At 52.5% G+C, this 22,083-nt stretch overlaps 1 protein-coding gene across 2 annotated transcripts in view; it reads right to left on the bottom strand.

The window, feature by feature from the left end:
* LOC134344596 (uncharacterized) overlaps positions 1–22,083 on the bottom strand; it is a 159,271-nt gene that overhangs the window by 51,629 nt on the left and 85,559 nt on the right. For both annotated transcript variants that reach the window (XR_010017467.1, XM_063044680.1), the window contains exons 20-22: positions 18,307–18,466; positions 6,476–6,584; positions 423–556 (exon numbers count right to left, since the gene is read on the bottom strand). Coding sequence is in view for 1 of the 2 variants with exons in the window: in XM_063044680.1 (XP_062900750.1) it covers positions 423–556; positions 6,476–6,584; positions 18,307–18,466 (403 nt within the window). In the remaining variant the exon portion in view is untranslated. The remainder of the gene's footprint in view (positions 1–422; positions 557–6,475; positions 6,585–18,306; positions 18,467–22,083) is intronic.

Here is a 22,083-nt window from a genome sequence, read left to right as displayed (position 1 = left end):
GTTCCTGAACTTGTGGCTTTGTACCTCCTGCTTGACGGCAGCAGCGAGAAGACAGCACGGCCCGGGTGGTGGGGATCCTTGACGACGGATGTTGCTTTCCTGCGAAAACACTCCTCGTAAATGTGTTCAGTGACGGGAAGGACTTTTCCTGCGGTGGACTGGGCTGCGTCCACCACCCTTTGTAGCTTTTTCCACTCCGGGGCATCGGTGTTCCCACCCCAGGCTGTGACGCGGCTAGTCAGGATACTCTCCGCTGTGCGTCTAAAGATGTCGGACAAAGTTTCAGATCTCTAAGACAGTAGAGGCACAGTCATGCCTTCTTTGCGATCGCAGCTACTTGCTGGTCCCAGCACAGATCCTATGAGATGATAACGTCAAGGCATTTAAAGCGTCAGCCCACCCCAACACCGCGGGCCCCTCACCTTTAAGAGATCCAGCTGGTCTGTGAGCTTGCGGCAGGCACCGGAGAAGAGCTGATCCTTCTCCTCGTGGACGTACTTCTCCATCTGGGATTTCATCCGGTCAAAGCAGCGTGGACCGCGCTCTGATGCGCACACTGCGAGGAATTGGGAGCGTTAACAGACCGACCGTTCAGCAGCTACAAAATCAGATCCACGCTCAGCTGCAGTTAAACACGACAGCCAGTGTGCACAGCAAGCGCCCACAATGACCTGAAGCCATCTTTGGATGGTGTGCATCTCAGACGGCCTCTGAACAACCAGGCCCAGCTCCTGGTCTTCACGTGCGACCTAGTTACTAAGCCCAGCTGAATGGTTTCTACTGACAGGAGAAGGGGCAAAGGTGGGCTACCGGCACCTTAAAACCAGTCACTTCGGGCAGATGGGGCTCGTCAGCCGTGGTTGGCAGCTCACCTAGGAGAAGGAAAACTCTGATCTCAAACCTCCACAGGCTTGTGGTTATACCCACCCCTGGGGAGGCTTTGGGATAAACCCTGAGGAAACATTTGGAACTGGGATTCCTAAAGCAGTGTTACGCTCAGTTCAACGCTGACTGGCAACTCCTGCGACACCGCTGGTACCAAACTGTATCGGTCTCTGCCGTTCCTTTGGGTTCATCTGCTGCGTGGAGAGGCGGAGCCTGCTGTATGGACGCCAGCTTGCTCTTGGTGTCCTACTGTCTTGGCTTGAGTATTACACAGACAGCTGGGACACAACATATCCATGGTCAACCCCAACCAACCCCTATCATCTTTCGATAGTATCCATAGAGAACAATTTTACACTGCTCTTGCTCAAAAAATGACTTCAGTACCACCCCTCCCACAGTGTGACCCTCCCTCTGTACCACCCCTCCCACAGTGTGACCCACCCTCGGTACCACCCCTCCCACAGTGTGACCCTCCCTCGGTACCGCCCCCCCACAGCAAATACCTCCCTCAGTACCACCCCTCCCACAGTGTGACCGCCCCTCCCACAGTGTGACCCTCCCTCGGTACCGCCCCTCCCACAGTGTGACCCTCCCTCGGTACCGCCCCTGCCACAGTGTGACCCTCCCTCGGTACCGCCCCTCCCACAGTGTGACCCTCCCTCGGTACCGCCCCTGCCACAGTGTGACGCTCCCTCGGTACCGCCCCTCCCACAGTGTGACCCTCCCTCGGTACCGCCCCTCCCACAGTGTGACCCTCCCTCGGTACCGCCCCTGCCATAGTGTGACCCTCCCTCGGTACCGCCGCTCCCACAGTGTGACCCTCCCTCGGTACCGCCCCTGCCACGGTGTGACCCTGCCTCGGTACCATCCCTCCCACAGTGTGACCCTCCCTCGGTACCACCCCTCCCACAGTGTGACTCCCCCTCGGTACCGCCCCTCCCACAGTGTGACCCTCCCTCGGTACCACCCCCCCCACGGTGTGACCCTCCCTCGGTACGCCCCTGCCACGGTGTGACCCTCCCTCAGTACTGCCCCTCCCACAGTGTGACCCTCCCTCAGTACCGCCCCTCCCACAGTTGTGACCCTCCCTGAGTACCGTCCCTCCCACAGTGTGACCCTTCCTCAATACCGCCCCTCCCACAGTGTGACCCTCCCTCGGTACCGCCGCTCCCACAGTGTGACCCTCCCTCAGTACCACCCCTCCCACGGTGTGACCTTCCCTCAGTACCGCCCCTCCCACAGTGTGACCCTCCCTCAGTACTGCCCCTCCCACAGTGTGACCCTTCCTCAATACCGCCCCTCCCACAGTGTGACCCTCCCTCAGTACCGCCCCTCCCACAGTGTGACCCTCCCTCAGTACCGCCCCTCCCACAGTGTGACCCTTCCTCAATACTGCCCCTCCCACAGTGTGACACTCCCTCAGTACCTCCCCTCCCACAGTGTGACTCCCCCTCAATACCGCCCCTCCCACAGTGTGACACTCCCTCAGTACCTCCCCTCCCACAGTGTGACACTCCCTCAATACCGCCTCTCCCACAGTGTGACCCTCCCTCGGTACCACCCCTCCCACAGTGTGACCCTCCCTCAGTACCACCCCTCCCACAGTGTGACCCTCCCTCGGTACCGCCCCTCCCACAGTGTGACCCTCCCTCAGTACCACCCCTCCTACAGTGTGACTCTCCCTCAGTACCACCCCTCCCACAGCAAATACCTCCCTCAGTACCACCCCTCCCACAGTGTGACCCTCCCTCAGTACCACCCCTCCCACAGTGTGACACTCCCTCAATACCGCCTCTCCCACAGTGTGACCCTCCCTCAGTACCGCCCCCCCCACAGCAAATACCTCCCTCAGTACCACCCCTCCCACAGTGTGACCCTCCCTCAGTACCGCCCCTCCCACAGTTGTGACCCTCCCTCAGTACCGCCCCTCCCACAGTGTGCCCATCCCTCAATACCGCCCCTCCCACAGTGTGACCCTCCCTCAGTACCGCCCCTCCCACAGTTGTGACCCTCCCTCAGTACCACCCCTCCCACAGTGTGACCCTTCCTCAATACCGCCCCTCCCACAGTGTGACCCTCCCTCAGTACCGCCCCTCCCACAGTGTGACACTCCCTCAGTACCTCCCCTCCCACAGTGTGACCCTCCCTCAATACCGCCTCTCCCACAGTGTGACCCTCCCTCGGTACGCCCCCGCCACGGTGTGACCCTCCCTCAGTACCGCCCCTCCCACAGTGTGACCCTCCCTCGGTACCGCCGCTCCCACAGTGTGACCCTCCCTCAGTACCACCCCTCCCACGGTGTGACCCTCCCTTGGTACGCCCCTGCCACGGTGTGACCCTCCCTCAGTACCGCCCCTGCCACGGTGTGACCCTCCCTCAGTACCACCCTTCCCACAGTGTGACTCCCCCTCAGTACCGCCCCTCCCACAGTGTGACCCTCCCTCGGTACCACCCCCCCACAGTGTGACCCTCCCTCGGTACGCCCCTGCCACGGTGTGACCCTCCCTCAGTACCGCCCCTCCCACAGTGTGACCCTCCCTCAATACCGCCTCTCCCACAGTGTGACCCTCCCTCAGTACCGCCCCCCCCACAGCAAATACCTCCCTTAGTACCACCCCTCCCACAGTGTGACCCTCCCTCAGTACCGCCCCTCCCACAGTTGTGACCCTCCCTCAGTACCGCCCCTCCCACAGTGTGCCCATCCCTCAATACCGCCCCTCCCACAGTGTGACCCTCCCTCAGTACCGCCCCTCCCACAGTTGTGACCCTCCCTCAGTACCACCCCTCCCACAGTGTGACCCTTCCTCAATACCGCCCCTCCCACAGTGTGACCCTCCCTCAGTACCGCCCCTCCCACAGTGTGACCCTTCCTCAATACTGCCCCTCCCACAGTGTGACACTCCCTCAGTACCTCCCCTCCCACAGTGTGACACTCCCTCAATACCGCCTCTCCCACAGTGTGACCCTCCCTCGGTACCACCCCTCCCACAGTGTGACCCTCCCTCGGTACCACCCCTCCCACAGTGTGACCCTCCCTCGGTACCGCCCCTCCCACAGTGTGACCCACCCTCAGTACCACCCCTCCTACAGTGTGACTCTCCCTCAGTACCACCCCTCCCACAGCAAATACCTCCCTCAGTACCACCCCTCCCACAGTGTGACCCTCCCTCAATACCGCCTCTCCCACAGTGTGACCCTCCCTCAGTACCGCCCCCCCCACAGCAAATACCTCCCTTAGTACCACCCCTCCCACAGTGTGACCCTCCCTCGGTACCACCCCTCCCACAGTGTGACCCTCCCTCGGTACCGCCCCTCCTACAGTGTGACCCTCCCTCGGTACCACCCCTCCCACAGTGTGACCCTCCCTCGGTACGCCCCTGCCACGGTGTGACCCTCCCTCAGTACCACCCCTCCCACAGTCCCTCAGTGACTCTCCCTCAGTACCACCCCTCCCACAGCAAATACCTCCCTCAGTACCACCCCTCCCACAGTGTGACCCTCCCTCGGTACCACCCCTCCCACAGTGTGACCCTCCCTCGGTACGCCCCTGCCACGGTGTGACCCTCCCTCAGTACCGCCCCTCCCACAGTGTGACCCTCCCTCGGTACCGCCGCTCCCACAGTGTGACCCTCCCTCGGTACCACCCCTCCCACGGTGTGACCCTCCCTTGGTACGCCCCTGCCACGGTGTGACCCTCCCTCAGTACCGCCCCTGCCACGGTGTGACCCTCCCTCAGTACCACCCCTCCCACAGTGTGACTCCCCCTCAGTACCGCCCCTCCCACAGTGTGACCCTCCCTCGGTACCACCCCCCCACAGTGTGACCCTCCCTCGGTACGCCCCTGCCACGGTGTGACCCTCCCTCAGTACCGCCCCTGCCACGGTGTGACCCTCCCTCAGTACCGCCCCTCCCACAGTGTGACCCTCCCTCAGTACCGCCCCTCCCACAGTGTGACCCTCCCTCAGTACCGCCCCTCCCACAGTTGTGACCCTCCCTCAGTACCGCCCCTCCCACAGTGTGATCCTTCCTCAATACCGCCCCTCCCACAGTGTGACCCTCCCTCAGTACCACCCCTCCCACAGTGTGACCCTTCCTCAATACCGCCCCTCCCACAGTGTGACCCTCCCTCAGTACCGCCCCTCCCACAGTGTGACCCTTCAATACCGCCCCTCTCACAGTTGTGACCCTCCCTCAGTACCGCCCCTCCCACAGTGTGACCCTTCCTCAATACCGCCTCTCCCACAGTGTGACCCTCCCTCAGTACTTCCCCTCCCACAGTGTGACCCTTCCTCAATACCGCCCCTCCCACAGTTGTGACCCTTCCTCAATACCGCCCCTCCCACAGTGTGACCCTTCCTCAATACCGCCCCTCCCACAGTGTGACCCTCCCTCAGTACCGCCCCTCCCACAGTGTGACCCTTCCTCAATACTGCCCCTCCCACAGTGTGACACTCCCTCAGTACCTCCCCTCCCACAGTGTGACTCCCCCTCAATACCGCCCCTCCCACAGTGTGACCCTCCCTCGGTACCACCCCCCCACAGTGTGACCCTCCCTCGGTACGCCCCTGCCACGGTGTGACCCTCCCTCAGTACCGCCCCTGCCACGGTGTGACCCTCCCTCAGTACCACCCCTCCCACAGTGTGACCCTGCCTCAGTACCGCCCCTCCCACAGTGTGACCCTCCCTCGGTACCGCCCTTCCCACAGTTGTGACCCTCCCTCAGTACTGCCCCTCCCACAGTGTGACCCTTCCTCAATACCGCCCTTCCCACAGTGTGACCCTCCCTCAGTACCACCCCTCCCACAGTGTGACCCTTCAATACCGCCCCTCCCACAGTGTGACCCTCCCTCAGTACCGCCCCTCTCACAGTTGTGACCCTCCCTCAGTGTGACCCTTCCTCAATACTGCCCCTCCCACAGTGTGACACTCCCTCAGTACCTCCCCTCCCACAGTGTGACTCCCCCTCAATACCGCCCCTCCCACAGTGTGACACTCCCTCAGTACCTCCCCTCCCACAGTGTGACACTCCCTCAATACCGCCTCTCCCACAGTGTGACACTCCCTCAGTACCACCCCTCCCACAGTGTGACACTCCCTCAGTACCGCCCCTCCCACAGTGTGACACTCCCTCAGTACCGCCCCTCCCACAGTGTGACACTCCCTCAGTACCACCCCTCCCACAGTGTGACCCTCCCTCAGTACCGCCCCTCCCACAGTGACACTCCCTCAGTACCTCCCCTCCCACAGTGTGACACTCCCTCAATACCGCCCCTCCCACAGTGTGACCCTCCCTCAGTACCGCCCCTCCCACAGTGTGACACTCCCTCAGTGCCACCCTTTTGATTTTCAACTCGGCTATTATCCTTCAGTCCCTGAATTTGAGCTGTCTGTTCACAGTACGACCGGGTCTGGCATGGATGACAGCTCATAAGATCACGCAGGTACTAGGGGCTGACTGGGGAAAGGGCACTTCCTCTGTCTGACCCCAGGCCTTGGAAGGGTCTGCCTCTGCTCCCTCCCCCCCCCCCAACCTGTGATAACTCGAGTTCTGCGGGCACGTTTAAAGAGACGGTAAAGGGCAGCTTACCCGAGTAGGCTCGCATCATCCCAGTCTGCACGGACGGAGTAAGGATACGGGAGATGCTTCGCTGGCGATCAGAGATGTCGTTCATGAGCAAGATGGCAAAGTTCTCCAGCTGCAGGTGTGGGGAGAGAGAGGGCGAGGGGGGGGAGGCGTGCAGAGAGGGGTATACGAATACAGGAAGAGATAGAGAGAGGAAAGGGGGAAAGATGGAGCAGAAAATATTGGAGAATCAGATTTATTACCAAAGGAATGATCAAAGTTCAAAGTAAATTTTATTACCAAAGTACATACAGGTCACCAAATACAACCCTGAAATTCTTTTTCTTGTGGGCATTCCGAGGAAAACAAAACAAAACAGAACCAGTGAAAAATCTACACAGAAAGACGGACAAATAACCAATGTGCAAAAGACAAACTATACAAATAATACTATAGGAATCTTTGAAAGTGAGTCCATAGGTTGTGGAATCATTTCAGATTTGAGGTGAATGAAGTTATCCACACTGATTCAGGAGTCTGATGGCTGTAGGGTAACAATTGTTCCTGAACCTGGTGGTGTGGGACCTAAAGCTCCTGTACCTCCTGCCAATGATGGTCATGGCCTGGAAGATGGATGCTGCTTTTTTGTGCCAATGCTTCACTCATCATCAAAGACCCCCGTCACGCAGGTTATGGTCTCTTCACTGCTGCCATCTGGAAGGTGGTATCAGGTTCATTGTTCAAGAAAGGCTCTAACAATAAGCCAGGAAATTATAGGCTAGTGAGACTAATATCAGCCATTATTAAATCACTGAAAGGTATTCTAAGGGACGAGATATATCAGTATTTGGATAACGGCCCAATTAGGGATGGTCTACGTAGCTTTGTGTGTGGTAGATCATGTGTAGCCAATCATATAACCATATAACAATTACAGTACGGAAACAGGCCATCTCGGCCCTTCTAGTCCGTGCCGAACTCTTAACCTATCCTATTCCCACCGACCTGCACTCAGCCCATAACCCTCCATTCCTTTCCTGTCCATATATCTATCCAATTTCACTTTAAACGACAACATTGAACCTGCCTCAACCACTTCTGCTGGAAGCTCGTTCCACACAGCTACCACTCTCTGAGTAAAGATGTTACCCCTCATGTTACCCCTAAACTTTTGTCCTCTAATTCTCAACCCATGCCCTCTTGTTTGAATCTTCCCCACTCTCAATGGAAAAAGTCTAACCACGTCAACTCTATCAATCCCCCTCATAATTTTAAACACCTCTATCAAGTCTCCCCTCAACCTTCTACGCTCCAAAGAATAAAGATCTAACTTGTTCAACCTTTCTCTGTAACTTAGGAGATGAAACCCAGGCAACATTTTAGTAAACCTCCTCTGTACTCTCTCAATTTTATTGACATCCTTCCTATAATTCGGTGACCAGAACTGTACACAATACTCTAGATTTGGCCTTACCAATGCCTTATACAAATTCAACATTATATCCCAACTCCTATACTCAATGCTCTGATTAATAAAGGCCAGCAAACCAAAAGCTTTCTTCACCACCCTATCCACATGAGATTCCTTCTTCAGGGAACTATGCACCATTATTCCTAGATCCCTCTGTTCTACTGCATTCTTTAATGCCCTACCATTTACCATGTATGTCCTATTTTGATTAGTTCTACCAAAATGTAGCACCTCACATTTTTCAGCATTAAACTCCATTTGCCATCTTTCAGCCCACTCTCCTAACTGTCCTAAATCTCTCTGCAAGTTTTGAAAACCTACCTCATCATCCACAACACCACCTATCTTAGTATCATCTGCATACTTACTAATCCAATTTACCACCCCATCATCTAGATCATTAAAATATATGACAAACAACATTGGACCCAGTACAGATCCCTGAGGCACACTGCTACACACCGTCATCCAATCTGACACACAGTTATCCACCACTACTCTGGCGTCTCCCATCTAGCCACTGCTGAATCCATTTTACTACTTCCATATTAATGCCTAACGATTGAACCTTTCTAACTAACCTTCCGTGTGGAACCTTGTCAAAGGCCTTACTGAAGTCCATATAGACAACATCCACCGTTTTACCCTCGTCAACTTTCTTAGCAACCTCATCAAAAAATTCAATAAGATTTGTCAAACATGACCTTCCATGCACAAATCCATGTTGACTGTTCCTAATCAGACCCTGTCTATCCAGAAAATGATATATACCATCTCTAAGAATACTTTCCATCAATTTACCCACCACTGACGTCAAGCTCACAGGCCGATAATTGCCAGGTTTACTCTTAGAACCCTTTTTAAACAATGGAACCACATGATCAATAAGCCAATCCTCCAGCACCATCCCCATTTCTAATGACATTTGAAATATTTCTGTCAGAGCCCCTGTTATTTCTACACTAACTTCCCTCAAAGTCCTAGGGAGTATCTTGTCCGGACCCGGAGACTTATCCACTTTTATATTCCTTAAAAGTGTCAGTACTTCCTCTTCTTTAATTGTCATACTTTCCATAACTACCCTACTTGTTTCCTTTACCTTACACAATTCAATATCCTTCTCCTTAGTGAATACCGAAGAAAAGAAATTGTTCAAAATCTCCCCCATCTCTTTTGGCTCCGCACATAGCCGTCCACTCTGATTCTCCAAGGGACCAATTTTATCCCTCACTATCCTTTTGCTATTAGTATAACTGTAGAAACCCTCTGGATTTATTTTCACCTTACTTGCCAAAGCAGCTTCGTATCTTCTTTTAGCTTTTCTAATTTCTTTCTTAAGATTCTTTTTACATTCTTTATATTCCTCGAGTACCTCATTAACTCCAAGCTGCCTATATTTATGAAGATGTCTCTCTTTTTCTGAACCAAGTTTCTAATATCTCTTGAAAGCCATGGCTCTCTCAAACTTTTAACCTTTCCTTTCAACCTAACAGGAACATAAAGATTCTGCACCCTCAAAATTTCACCTTTAAATGACCTCCAGTTCTCTGTTACATCCTTCCCATAAAACAAATTTTCCTAATCCACTCTTTCTAAATCCTTTCGCATCTCCTCAAAGTTAGCCTTTCTCCAATCAAAAATCTCAACCCTAGGTCCAGTCCTATCCTTCTCCATAATTATATTGAAACTAATGGCATTGTGATCACTGGACCCGAAGTGCTCCCCAACAAATACCTCCGTCACCTGCCCTGTCTCATTCCCTAACAGGAGATCCAACACTGCCCCTTCTCTAGTTGGTACCTCTATGTATTGTTGCAAAAAACTATCCTGCACACATTTTACAAACTCCAAACCATCCAGCCCTTTTACAGAATGGCCTTCCCAGTCTATGAGTGGAAAATTAAAATCTCCCACAATCACAACCTTGTACTTACTACAAATATCTGCTATCTCCTTACAATTTTGCTCCTCCAGTTCTCGGTCCCCAATTAGGTGGTCTATAATACACCCCTGTAAGCGTCACAACACCTTTCCTATTCCTCAATTCCACCTGTACAGATTTTCCAGGAGGGGGGTTACCAGGAAAGTTGGTGAAGGGAAGGCAGTGGATGTTGTCCACGTGGACTTTAGCAGGCCTTTTGACAAAGTTCTGCATGCGTGGCTGGTCCAGAAAGCTAAGTCACTTGGCATTCAGGGTGAAGTAGTCAACTGGTTATGACACTGGCTTCGTGGACAAAACCACAGAGTGGTGTACAGGGTTGCCTCTCTGACACCACTCTGTGGTTTTGTCCACGAAGAGTGTCATAACTGTCACTCTGGCCTGTGACTAGTCACTCTGGCCTGTGACTAGTGGTGTGCCACAGGGATCGATGTTGGGTCTATTGTTGTTTATTGTCTACACTAACAATTCAAATGATAATGTGGTAAACAAACCAGCAAATTTGTGACACGTTAGGCACAAGTAACAGACTCCTAGACAGTCACATGGATGGAAGATGTCAAATCGAGGACAGAGAACTTTCATTAGGGGCATGATTGAGAGCATCCTGACTGGCTGCATGACTACCTGGTATGGGAACTGTACTTCCCTCAATCGCAGGATTCTGCAGAGAGTGGAGCCAACAGCCCAGTGCATCTGTGGATGTGAACTTCCCACTATTCAGGACATTTACAAAGACAGGTGTGTGAAAAGGGCTCAAAGGATCATTGGGGACCCGAGTCACCCCAACCACAATCTATTCCAGCTGCAGCCATCCAGGAAACAGTACCGCAGCATAAAAGCCAGGACCAACAGGCTCCAGGACAACTTCTTTCACCAGCCCATCAGACTACTTAATTCATGCTGATGCAACTGTATTTCCATGTTATATTGACTGTCCTGTTGCACATACTATTTATTATAAATTTTGCACATTGCACATTCAGACAGAGATGTAACATGAAGATTTTTACTCCTAATGTATATGAGGGATGTAAGTAATAAAGTCAATTCAATATGGATGGTGTAGAAGGAAGGGGTTAGATTGATTGTGGAGTAGGTCTCATACAGGCTGATACAACATCATGGAACTCCCCGAGCCCGGCTGCAAAGGGGGAGGGTTGGGCATACGGCTAGCAACCACATCCCATTAAAAAAAAACCAGAGCCACAGAAACACTAAGAGAAGCTCCAAAGACGTCATCCCTGCAAGAGGAAGGATCGAAAATATGGGTTACACCTGGGGACAACCTTAAAGACCGTCCCAGCAGAGAGGACTCGAGCAAGCTGCTGTCGGAGTTCTGCGCCCCAGTAGGCATGGGGGGGCTTCAGAAGAAAGAAGAAGAACACCATGGGCTAAAGGGCCTGTACTGGGCTGTACTATTCTGCACTCTGTGGACAGTTCAGGCAAAGATGATCAGATCATCATCGGGGGCTCACTGCTCCTCCAGGACAGAACTCCCCAGAAACCAAATAGGGCGTCAAACAAGAAGCTGGAGGAACTCAAAGGATAATCAGGCACTGGACATAGAGTATCGGAGCTTTATTTATTTGTGTGTTCAGGAAAGCTTCCTTAACCGTACGCTGTCGGAGCAGTGCTGCCAGGATAATCAAGGACACGACCCACTCAGCCAACACACTTTTCGTCCCTTTTCCCTCCGGGAGAAGGCTCAGGAGCTTGAAGACTCATACGGCCAGATTTGGGAACAGCTTCTTTCCAACTTTGATAAGACTGCTGAACGGATCCTGACCCGGATCTGGGCCTTACCCTCCAAATATCCGGACCTGCCTCTCGGTTTTTTCACACTACCTTACTTTCCCTTTTCTATTTTCTAGCTATGATTTATAATTTAAATTTTTAATATTTACTATCAATTTGTAATCCGGGGAGTGCGAAACGCAGAATCAAATATCGCTGTGATGATTGTTCGCTCTAGTATCAATTGTTTGGCGACAATAAAGTAAAGTAATCAGCATGTAGAGGTCCCAACAAGAGTGCATGTGATACTGGATCTGCTATTGGGGAATGAGACAGGGCAGGTGACAGAAGTTTGTGTAGGGGTACACTCTGCATCCAGTGACCACAATGCCATTAGTTTCAGAGTAAATATGAACAAAGCGAGATGTCTGGCCCGCAGGCTGATATTCTAAATTGGAGAAAGACCATTTTTGATGGTATCAGAACTTATCTGGGAAGTGTGAATTGGGACTGGCTGTTTTCTGGCAAAGGTGTACTTGGAAAGTGGGAGGCCTTCAAAAACAAAATTTTGACAGTACAAAGCTTGTATGTGTCTGTCAGAATGAAAGGTAAAGATAACAGGTGTGGAGAACCTTGGTTTTCAAGGGATATTGAGGTCCTGGTTAAGAGAGAAAAAAAAGAGGTACATAGCAGGTTTAGGTAAGTAGGAACAATTGAGATGCTTATGGAATATAAGAAATACAGGAGAACACTTAAGAAATAAATCAGGATGGCTAAAAGAAGGCACAATTTTGTCCTAGCAGACAAGGTGAAGGAGAATCCCAAGGGATTCTACAGATATGTTAAGAGCAGAAGGATTGCAAGGCATAAAACTGGTCCTCTGGAAGACCAGAATGGTAATCCATGTATGGAGCCAAAACAGATGGGGGAGATCTGAAATGCATTCCTTACATCTGTACTTACTCCAGAGATGGACAGAGTCTATAGAAGGGAGGAGAAGTAGCATCACCTTCGTGGACACTGTACAGATCACAGAGGAGGAGGTGGCTGCTACTCTGAGGCAAATTGGTGGGAGAAGACAAGAGAGTGGAAGTAAAGGGTTGCCTCGCTGACTGGAGGCCTTTGACTAGTGGTGTGCCACAGGGATTGGTGCTGGGGCCGTTGTTGTTTGTCATCTATGACAACAATTATAGATGGATGATAATGTGGTTAACTCGATCAGCGCATTTGCAGATGACACCAAGATTGGGGGTGTAGTGGTCTGTGACAAAGGCTTTCAAGGCTTGTAGAGGGACCTGCATCAGGTGGAAAAATACAGATGGAATTTAATGCAGACAAGTGTGAGGTTTTGCACTTGGTTAGGACCAACCAGGGTAGGTCTTGCGCAGTGAACGACAGGGCACTGAGGAGTGTGGTGGAGCAAGGGGATCTGGGAATACAGGTACATAATTTGTTGAAAGTGGCATCACAGGTAGTTAGAGTCGTAAAGAGAGCCTTTGGCACATTGGCCTTCATAAATCAATGTATTAAGTACAGAAGATGGGTCGTTATGTTGAAGATGTACAAGACGTTGGCGAGGATTAATTTGGAGCAGTGTGTCCAGTTTTGGTCACCTACCTACAGGAAAAATGCAAGTAAGGTTGAAGGAGTACAGAGAAAATTTACAAGGATGTTGCCGTGTCTGGAGGACCTGTGTTTTAAGAAAAGGTTGAATAGGGTAGAACATCAAAGATTGAGAGGAGATTTGATGGAAGTATACAAAATTGAGGGGTATGGGTAGGGTAAATGCAAGTAGGCTTTTTCCACTGAGGTTGGGTGGGACTACATCCAGAGGTCATGGGTTAAGAGTGAAAGGTGAGAAGTTTAAGGAGAACATGAGGGGAAACTTCTTTGCTCAGAGGGTCATGAGAGTGTGAAATGAGCTGCCAGCACAAATGGTGCCTGCAACTGTGATTTCAATGTTGAAGAGAAGTTTGGACAAGTACGTGGATCGTTGGGGTATAGAGGGCTACAGTCCAGTACAGGTCAATGGGAGTGGGTAGCTTAAATGGTTTTGGGATGGACTAGATGGGCTGAGGGGCCTGTTTCTGTGCTGTACTTAGCAGGACTTCTTTCTTTCTTTATTTATTGATTGATTGAGAAACAGGCTCTTCCAGCCCTTCGAGCTGTGCTGCCCAGCAATCCCCCCGATTTAATCTGAGCCCAATTTACAATGAACAATTATCATACCACCCAGTACGTCTTTGGACTGTGAGAGGAAACCAGAGCACCCGGAGGGAACCCATGTGGTCACAAAGGAGATGGCACAAACTCCTCAGAGACAGCAGTGGGAAATGAAGCCGTGTGGCTGGGATTGGAAAGGGTTGTGAAAACCACACGCTCCCATGCTGCCCTGCTGAGGTGGATCGAGGCACGACTGCACAGGCGCGTGGACGTCAGCAAGTTAGACCGGTGGGATGAATTTAAAAAGAGAGCATTTTTTCTTCAACGGTTTCATCGAGGCACAACTGCGTAAGTGTATGGACGTCAGCCGGTTAGACCAGCAGCAAGAATTTAAAAAGAAGACAGCTTTATAGAGCTGGTGTCAGAGTAGAGGGAGTCAGAGTAGGAAGGCTTTGGCTCAATAGGGCTTCGGCGATTACGGGTCGAGGCGAGGTAAGCTACTTGTGAAGAATAGGAATCGGAAGTATGTCTACGAGGCCGGTGTTCCGTACTGGGTGTCAGATGTGGGATGTCCGGGAGACTCCCAGCCTCCCGGACGGCCACATCTGCACCAGGTGCATCGAGCTGCAGCTCCTTAGGGACCGGGTTAGGGAACTGGAGATGCAGCTCGATGACCTTCGTCTGGTCAGAGACAGTGAGGAGGTGATAGAGAGGAGCTGTAGGCAGGTAGTCACACCGGGGTCTGGGGAGACAGACAAGTGGGTAACAGTCAGGAGAGGGAAGGGCAAGAGGCAGATACTAGAGAGTAGCTCTGTGGCTGTCCCCCTTAAGAGTTACTGTTTGAGTACTGTTGGGGGGGAACAGCCTACCTGGGAGAAGCAACAGTAGCCATGCCTCTGGCACAGAGTCTGGCCCTATGGTTCAGAAGGGTAGGGAAAGGAAGAAGATGGCAGCAGTGATAGGAGACTCTATAGTTAGGAGGTCAAACAGACGATTCTGTGGATGCAGGAAAGAAACACGGATAGTAGTTTGCCTCCCAGGTGCCAGGGACCGAGAGGTTTCTGATCGCGTCCATGATATCCTGAAGTGGGAAGATGAACAGCCAGAGGTCATGGCACATATTGGTACCAACGACATGGGTAGGAAAAGGGAGGAGGCCCTGAAAACAGACTACAGGGAGTTAGGGAAGAAGCTGAGAGGCAGGACCACAAAGGTAGTAATCTCAGGATTAATGCCTGTACCACGTGACAGTGAGTATAGGAATAGAATGAGGTGGAGGATAAATGCGTGGCTGAGAGATTGGAGCAGGGGGCAGGGATTCAGATTTCTGGATCATTGGCACCTCTTTTGAGGCAGGAGTGACCTGTACAATAAGGATGGATTGCACTTGAATCCCAGGGGGACCAATATCCTGGGGAGAGTTTAAACTAGGATTGCTGGGGGTTGGGAACTGAACTGAAGAGACGGAGGAAGGGGCAGCTGAGTCACAAGTAGAGAAAGCTTGTAGGCATTGTGAGGAGGAGGATAGGCAGGTGATAGAGAAGGGTTACGCTCAGACTGATGGTTTGAGGTGTGTCTATTTTAATGCAAGGAGTATCATGAACAAAGTGGATGAGCTTATAACGTGGATCAGTACTTGGAGCTATGATGCTGTGGCCATTACAGAGATTTGGACAGCTCAGGGGCAGGAATGGTTACTTAAGAGTGCCAGGCTTTAGATGTTTCAGAAAGGACAGGGAGGGAGGCAAAAGAGGTGGGGGCTTGGCACTGTTGATCAGAGATAGTGTCACGGCTGCAGAAAAGGAGGAAGTCATGGAGGGATTGTCTATGGAGTCTCTGTGGGTGGAAGTTAGAAACAGGAAGGGGTCAATAACTCTACTGGGTGTTTTTTTATAGACCACCCGATAGTAACAGAGACATCCAAAAGCAGATAGGGAGACAGATTCTGGAACGCTGAAATGGTAACTGGGTTGTCGGGAGATTTTAATTTCCCCAATACTGATTGGCATCTCCCTAGAGCAAGGGATTTAGATGGGGTGGAGTTTGTTAAGTGTATTCAAGAAGGTTTCCTGACACAATATGTAGATACGCCTACAAGAGGAGAGGCTGTACTTGATCTGGTATTGGGAAATGTACCTGGTCAGGTGTCAGGTCTCTCAGTGGAAGAGCATTTTGGAGATAGTGATCACAATTCTATCTCCTTTACCATAGCATTGGAGAGGGATAGGAACAGACAAGTTAGGGAAATGTTTAATCGGAGTAAGGGGAAATATGAAGCTATCAGGCAGGAATTTGGAAGCATAAGTTGGGAACAGATGTTCTCAGGGAAATGTACGGAAGAAACGTGGCAAATGTTCAGGGGATATTTACATGGTGTTTTGCATTGGTATGTTCAACTGAGACAGGGAAGTTATGGTAGGGTACAGGAACCATGGTGTACAAAGGCTGTTGAAAATCTAGTCAAGAAGAAGAGCTTACGAAAGGTTCAAAACACTAGGTAATGATAGAGATCTAGAAGATTATAAGGCTAGCAGGAAGGAGCTTAAGAAAGAAATTAGGAGAGCCAGAAGGGGCCATGAGAAGGCCTTGGCAAACAGGATTAAGGAAAACCCCAAGGCATTCTACAAGTATGCGAAGTACAAGAGGATAAGACGTGAGAGAATAGGACCAACCAAATGTGACAGTGGAAAAGTGTGTATGGAACCGGAGGAGATAGCGGAGGTACTTATTGAATACTTTGCTTCAGTATTCACTACAGAAAATGATCTTGGCAATTGTAGTGATGACTTGCAGCAGACTGAAAAGCTTGAGCATATAGATATTAAGAGAGAGGAAGTGCTGGAGCTTTTGGAAAGCATCAAGTTGGATAAGTCACCGGGACCAGACGAGATATACCCCAGACTACTATGGGAGGCACGGGAGGAGATTGCTGAGCCTCTGGCGATGATCTTTGCATTATCAATGGGGACAGGAGGGGTTCTGGAAGACTGGAAGGTTGCAGATGTTGTTCCCTTATTTAAGAAAGGGAGTAGAGATAGCCCAGGAATTTATAGACCAGTGAGTCTTACTTCAGCAGTTGGTAAGTTGTTGGAGAAGATCCTCAGAGGCAAGATTTATGAACATTTGGAGAGGCATAATATGATTAGGAATAGTCAACATGGCTTTGTGAAAGGTAGGTCCTGCCTTACGAGCCTGATTGAATTTTTTGAGGATGTGACTAAACACATTGATGAAGGTAGAGCAGTAGATGTAGTGTATATGGATTTCAGCAAGGCATTTGATAAGGTACTCCATGCAAGGCTTATTAAGAAAGTCAGGAGGAATGGGATCCAAGGGGACCTTGCTTTGTGGATCCAGAACTGGCTTGCCCACAGAAGGCAAAAAGTGGTTGTAGACAGGGCATATTCTTCATAGAGGCTGGTGACCAGTCGTGTGCCTCAGGGATCTGTTCTGGGACCCCTTCTCTTAATGACCAGGTTGAGGAAGTGGAGGGATGGATTAGTAAATTTGCTGATAACACCAAGGTTGGGGGTGTTGTGGATAGTGTGGAGGGCTGTCAGAGGTTACAGCGGGACATTGATAGGATGCAAAATTGGGCAGATGGAGTTCAACCCAGATAAGTGTGAGGTGGTTCATTTTGGTAGGTCAAATATGATGGCAGAATATAGTATAAATGGTAAGACTCTTGGCAGTGTGGAGGATCAGAGGGATCTTGGAGTCTGAGTCCATAGGACACTCAAAGCTGCTGCGCAAGTTGACTGTGTGGTTAAGAAGACATACGGTGTACTGGCCTTTATCAACCATGGGATTGAGTTCAAGAGCCAAGAGGTAATGTTGCAGCTGTATTGGACCCTGGTCAGACCCCACTTGGGTACTGTGCTCAGCTCTGGTCGCCTCACTACAAGAAGGATGTGGAAACTATAGAAAGGGTGCAGAGGAGATTTACAAGAATGTTTCCTGGATTGGGGAGCATGCCTTATGAGAATAGGTTGAGTGAACCTGGCCTTTTCTCCTTGGAGTAACGGATGATGAGAGGTGACCTGATAGAGGTGTACATGATAATGAGAGGCATTGATCATGTGGATAGTCAGAGGCTTTTTCCCAGGGCTGAAGTGGCTAGCACAAGAGGGCACGGTTTTAAGGTACTTGGAAGTAGGTACAGAGGAGATGTCAGGGGTAAGTTGTTTTTTTTTTACGCAGAGAGTGGTGAGTGCGTGGAATGGGCTACCGGCAGCAGTGGTGGAGGCGGATACGATAGGGTCTTTTAAGAGACTCCTGGACAGGTACATGGAGCTCAGAAAAGTAGAGGGCTATGGGTAACTGTAGTAATTTCTAAAGTAAGGACAGGTTCTGCACAGCATCGTGGGCCGAAGGGCTTATTTTGTGCTGTAGGTTTTCTGTTTGGGGTATAGGTCATTAGTGAGGCTAATGAACTGATTCCTGCCCACCCACATGAATGACGGTGGTCAGGGCGAGTCTGGTCATTGGGGAGAGCACTGTATGGGACAGCTGAGGAGCGAAGCTCGGCCTGCTGTACTCACTGACCTTGGCACGGACTGCTGAGAGCTGCTGCCACCGAATATGATTGACCGGCCGAATGTCGCCTTCAATCTGCCTCACTCGCTGCAGCAAATCAGAGAAGAAATATTCCAATTTCTCCAGGACGTCAACTTTAAATCTCCCCAGGTGCTGGGGGATGAGGATACTGCAGGAGGAAGGAGCGTGCAGATGGTGAATGTGGGGGAGAGAGGGGTCAGTGTGTGTGGTATAGAATGGAAACAGGCCATTCAGCCCAAACACCTCTCCCGCTGCCCCCACCCCTGACAAATATCACCCCCACAGAGACATCTACATCCCCCCTACCCCTACACACCACACAGGTATAGCCCCACAGATATCTACCTCTCCATACCCCCACCCCCTACAAATATCACCCCACAGAGACATCTACCTCTCCCACTACCCCCACCCCCTACAAATATCACCCCACAGAGACATCTACCTCTCCCCTATCCCCACACTCCACAAATATCACCCGAGAGACATCTACCTCTCCATACCCCCACCCCCTACAAATATCACCCCACAGAGACATCTACCTCTCCATACCCCCACTCCCTACAAATATCACCCCACAGAGACATCTACCTCTCTATACCCTCAACCCCTACAAATATCACTCCACAGAGACATCTACCTCTCTCCCTACCTCCACACTCCACAAATATCACCCCAGACATCTACCTCTCCCCTACCCCCACCCCCTACAAATATCACCCCAGAGAGACATCTACCTCTCCCCCTACCTCCAGACTCCACAGGTATAACCCCAGAGAGACATCTACCTCTCCCCTTACCTCCAGACTCCACAGGTATCACCCACACAGAAACATCTTTATTTAATTCGCGTTTCCAGTATGGAATTGGCCCTTCCAACCCAACCAGCCGCAACGCCCAGCGAAACTCTGATTTTACCCTCGCCTAATGACAGGGCGATTTACAATGGGGAACGAACTACAATCTATACGTCTTTGGAATGAGGGCAGACTGCGGAACAGCCGGAGGAGACACACACACTCATTGAGTGAACGTACAAACTGATTACAGAGGACACCGGAACTGAGCTCCAAACTCGGAGTCCCCAAGCTGTAATACCCTGGGCCGACTGCTACAATACTGTGTTCACCCTTTCCTCCATCACCCCTCACTCCCTCCTCCCAACTGACCCTCAGTGCTTCCCTGCTCTCTCTTTTCCCTTCAGTACCCTAGACACCACCCCAATACCCTTCGCCCATGCCCACCTCCCACGCACTGCCTGCCCCAATACCCCTTGCCCATGCCCACCTCCCACAGCTCCAATAACCCTCGCCCATGCCCACCTCCGACGCTCCCCCTGCCCCAATAACCCTCGCCCATGACCACCTCCCACAGCCCCAATAACCCTCGCCCATGCCCACCTCCGACGCTCCCCCTGCCCCAATAACCCTCACCCATGCCCACCTCCCACGTTCTCCCTGTCCCAATAACCCTCACCCATGCCCACCTCCCACAGCCCCAATACCCCTTGCCCATGCCCACCTCCCACAGCTCCAATAACCCTCACCCATGCCCACCTCCAACGCTCCCCCTGCCCCAATAACCCTCGCCCATGACCACCTCCCACAGCCCCAATAACCCTCGCCCATGCCCACCTCCGACGCTCCCCCTGCCCCAATAACCCTCACCCATGCCCACCTCCCACGTTCTCCCTGTCCCAATAACCCTCACCCATGCCCACCTCCCACAGCCCCAATACCCCTTGCCCATGCCCACCTCCCACAGCTCCAATAACCCTCGCCCATGCCCACCTCCGACGCTCCCCCTGCCCCAATAACCCTCGCCCATGACCACCTCCCACAGCCCCAATAACCCTCACCCATGCCCACCTCCCACAGCCCCAATACCCCTTGCCCATGCCCACCTCCCACAGCTCCAATAACCCTTGCCCAGGCCCACCTCCGATGCTCCCCCTGCCCCAATAACCCTCGCCCATGCCCACCTCCCACGTTCTCCCTGCCCCAATAACCCTCACCCATGCCCACCTCCCACAGCCCCAATAACCCTCGCCCATGCCCACCTCCCACGTTCTCCCTGATCCAATAACCCTCGCCCATGTCCACCTCCCACAGCTCCAATAACCCTCGCCCATGACCACCTCCCACAGCCTCAATAACCCTCACCCATGCCCACCTCCCACAGCCCCAATACCCCTTGCCCATGCCCACCTCCCACAGCTCCAATAACCCTCACCCATGCCCACCTCCCACAGCTCCAATACCCCTCGCTCATGCCCACCTCCCACATTCTGCCTGTCCCAATACCCCTCGCCCATGCCCACCTCCGACGCTCCCCCTGCCCCAATAACCCTCGCCCATGACCACCTCCCACAGCCCCAATAACCCTCGCCCATGCCCACCTCCGACGCTCCCCCTGCCCCAATAACCCTCACCCATGCCCACCTCCCACGTTCTCCTTGTCCCAATAACCCTCACCCATGCCCACCTCCCACAGCCCCAATACCCCTTGCCCATGCCCACCTCCCACAGCTCCAATAACCCTCGCCCATGCCCACCTCCGACGCTCCCCCTGCCCCAATAACCCTCGCCCATGACCACCTCCCACAGCCCCAATAACCCTCACCCATGCCCACCTCCCACAGCCCCAATACCCCTTGCCCATGCCCACCTCCCACAGCTCCAATAACCCTTGCCCAGGCCCACCTCCGATGCTCCCCCTGCCCCAATAACCCTCGCCCATGCCCACCTCCCACGTTCTCCCTGCCCCAATAACCCTCACCCATGCCCACCTCCCACAGCCCCAATAACCCTCGTCCATGCCCACCTCCCACGTTCTCCCTGACCCAATAACCCTCGCCCATGTCCACCTCCCACAGCTCCAATAACCCTCGCCCATGACCACCTCCCACAGCCTCAATAACCCTCACCCATGCCCACCTCCCACAGCCCCAATACCCCTTGCCCATGCCCACCTCCCACAGCTCCAATAACCCTCACCCATGCCCACCTCCCACAGCTCCAATACCCCTCGCCCATGCCCACCTCCCACATTCTGCCTGTCCCAATACTCCTCGCTCATGCCCACCTCCCACGTTCTCCCTGCCCCAATAACCCTCACCCATTCCCACCTCCTGCATCCTACCTGCCTCAATAACTCTCGCCCATGCCCACCTCCCACAGCTCCAATACCCCTTGCCCATGCCCACCTCCCACGTTCTCCCTGACCCAATAACCCTCGCCCATGTCCACCTCCCACAGCCCCAATAACCCTCGTCCATGCCCACCTCCCACGTTCTCCCTGACCCAATAACCCTCGCCCATGTCCACCTCCCACAGCTCCAATAACCCTCGCCCATGACCACCTCCCACAGCCTCAATAACCCTCACCCATGCCCACCTCCCACAGCCCCAATACCCCTTGCCCATGCCCACCTCCCACAGCTCCAATAACCCTCACCCATGCCCACCTCCCACAGCTCCAATACCCCTCGCTCATGCCCACCTCCCACATTCTGCCTGTCCCAATACCCCTTGCCCATGCCCACCTCCCACGTTCTCCCTGCCCCAATAACCCTCACCCATTCCCACCTCCTGCATCCTACCTGCCCCAATAACCCTCGCCCATGCCCACCTCCCACAGCTCCAATACCCCTCGCTCATGCCCACCTCCCACATTCTGCCTGTCCCAATACCCCTCGCCCATGCCCACCTCCCACGTTCTCCCTGCCCCAATAACCCTCACCCATTCCCACCTCCTGCATCCTAC

The sequence above is a fragment of the Mobula hypostoma genome, chromosome 3, assembly GCF_963921235.1.
Source record: "Mobula hypostoma chromosome 3, sMobHyp1.1, whole genome shotgun sequence".
Lineage (NCBI taxonomy): Eukaryota > Metazoa > Chordata > Chondrichthyes > Myliobatiformes > Myliobatidae > Mobula > Mobula hypostoma.
This window is presented reverse-complemented; position numbering and strand designations above follow the sequence as displayed.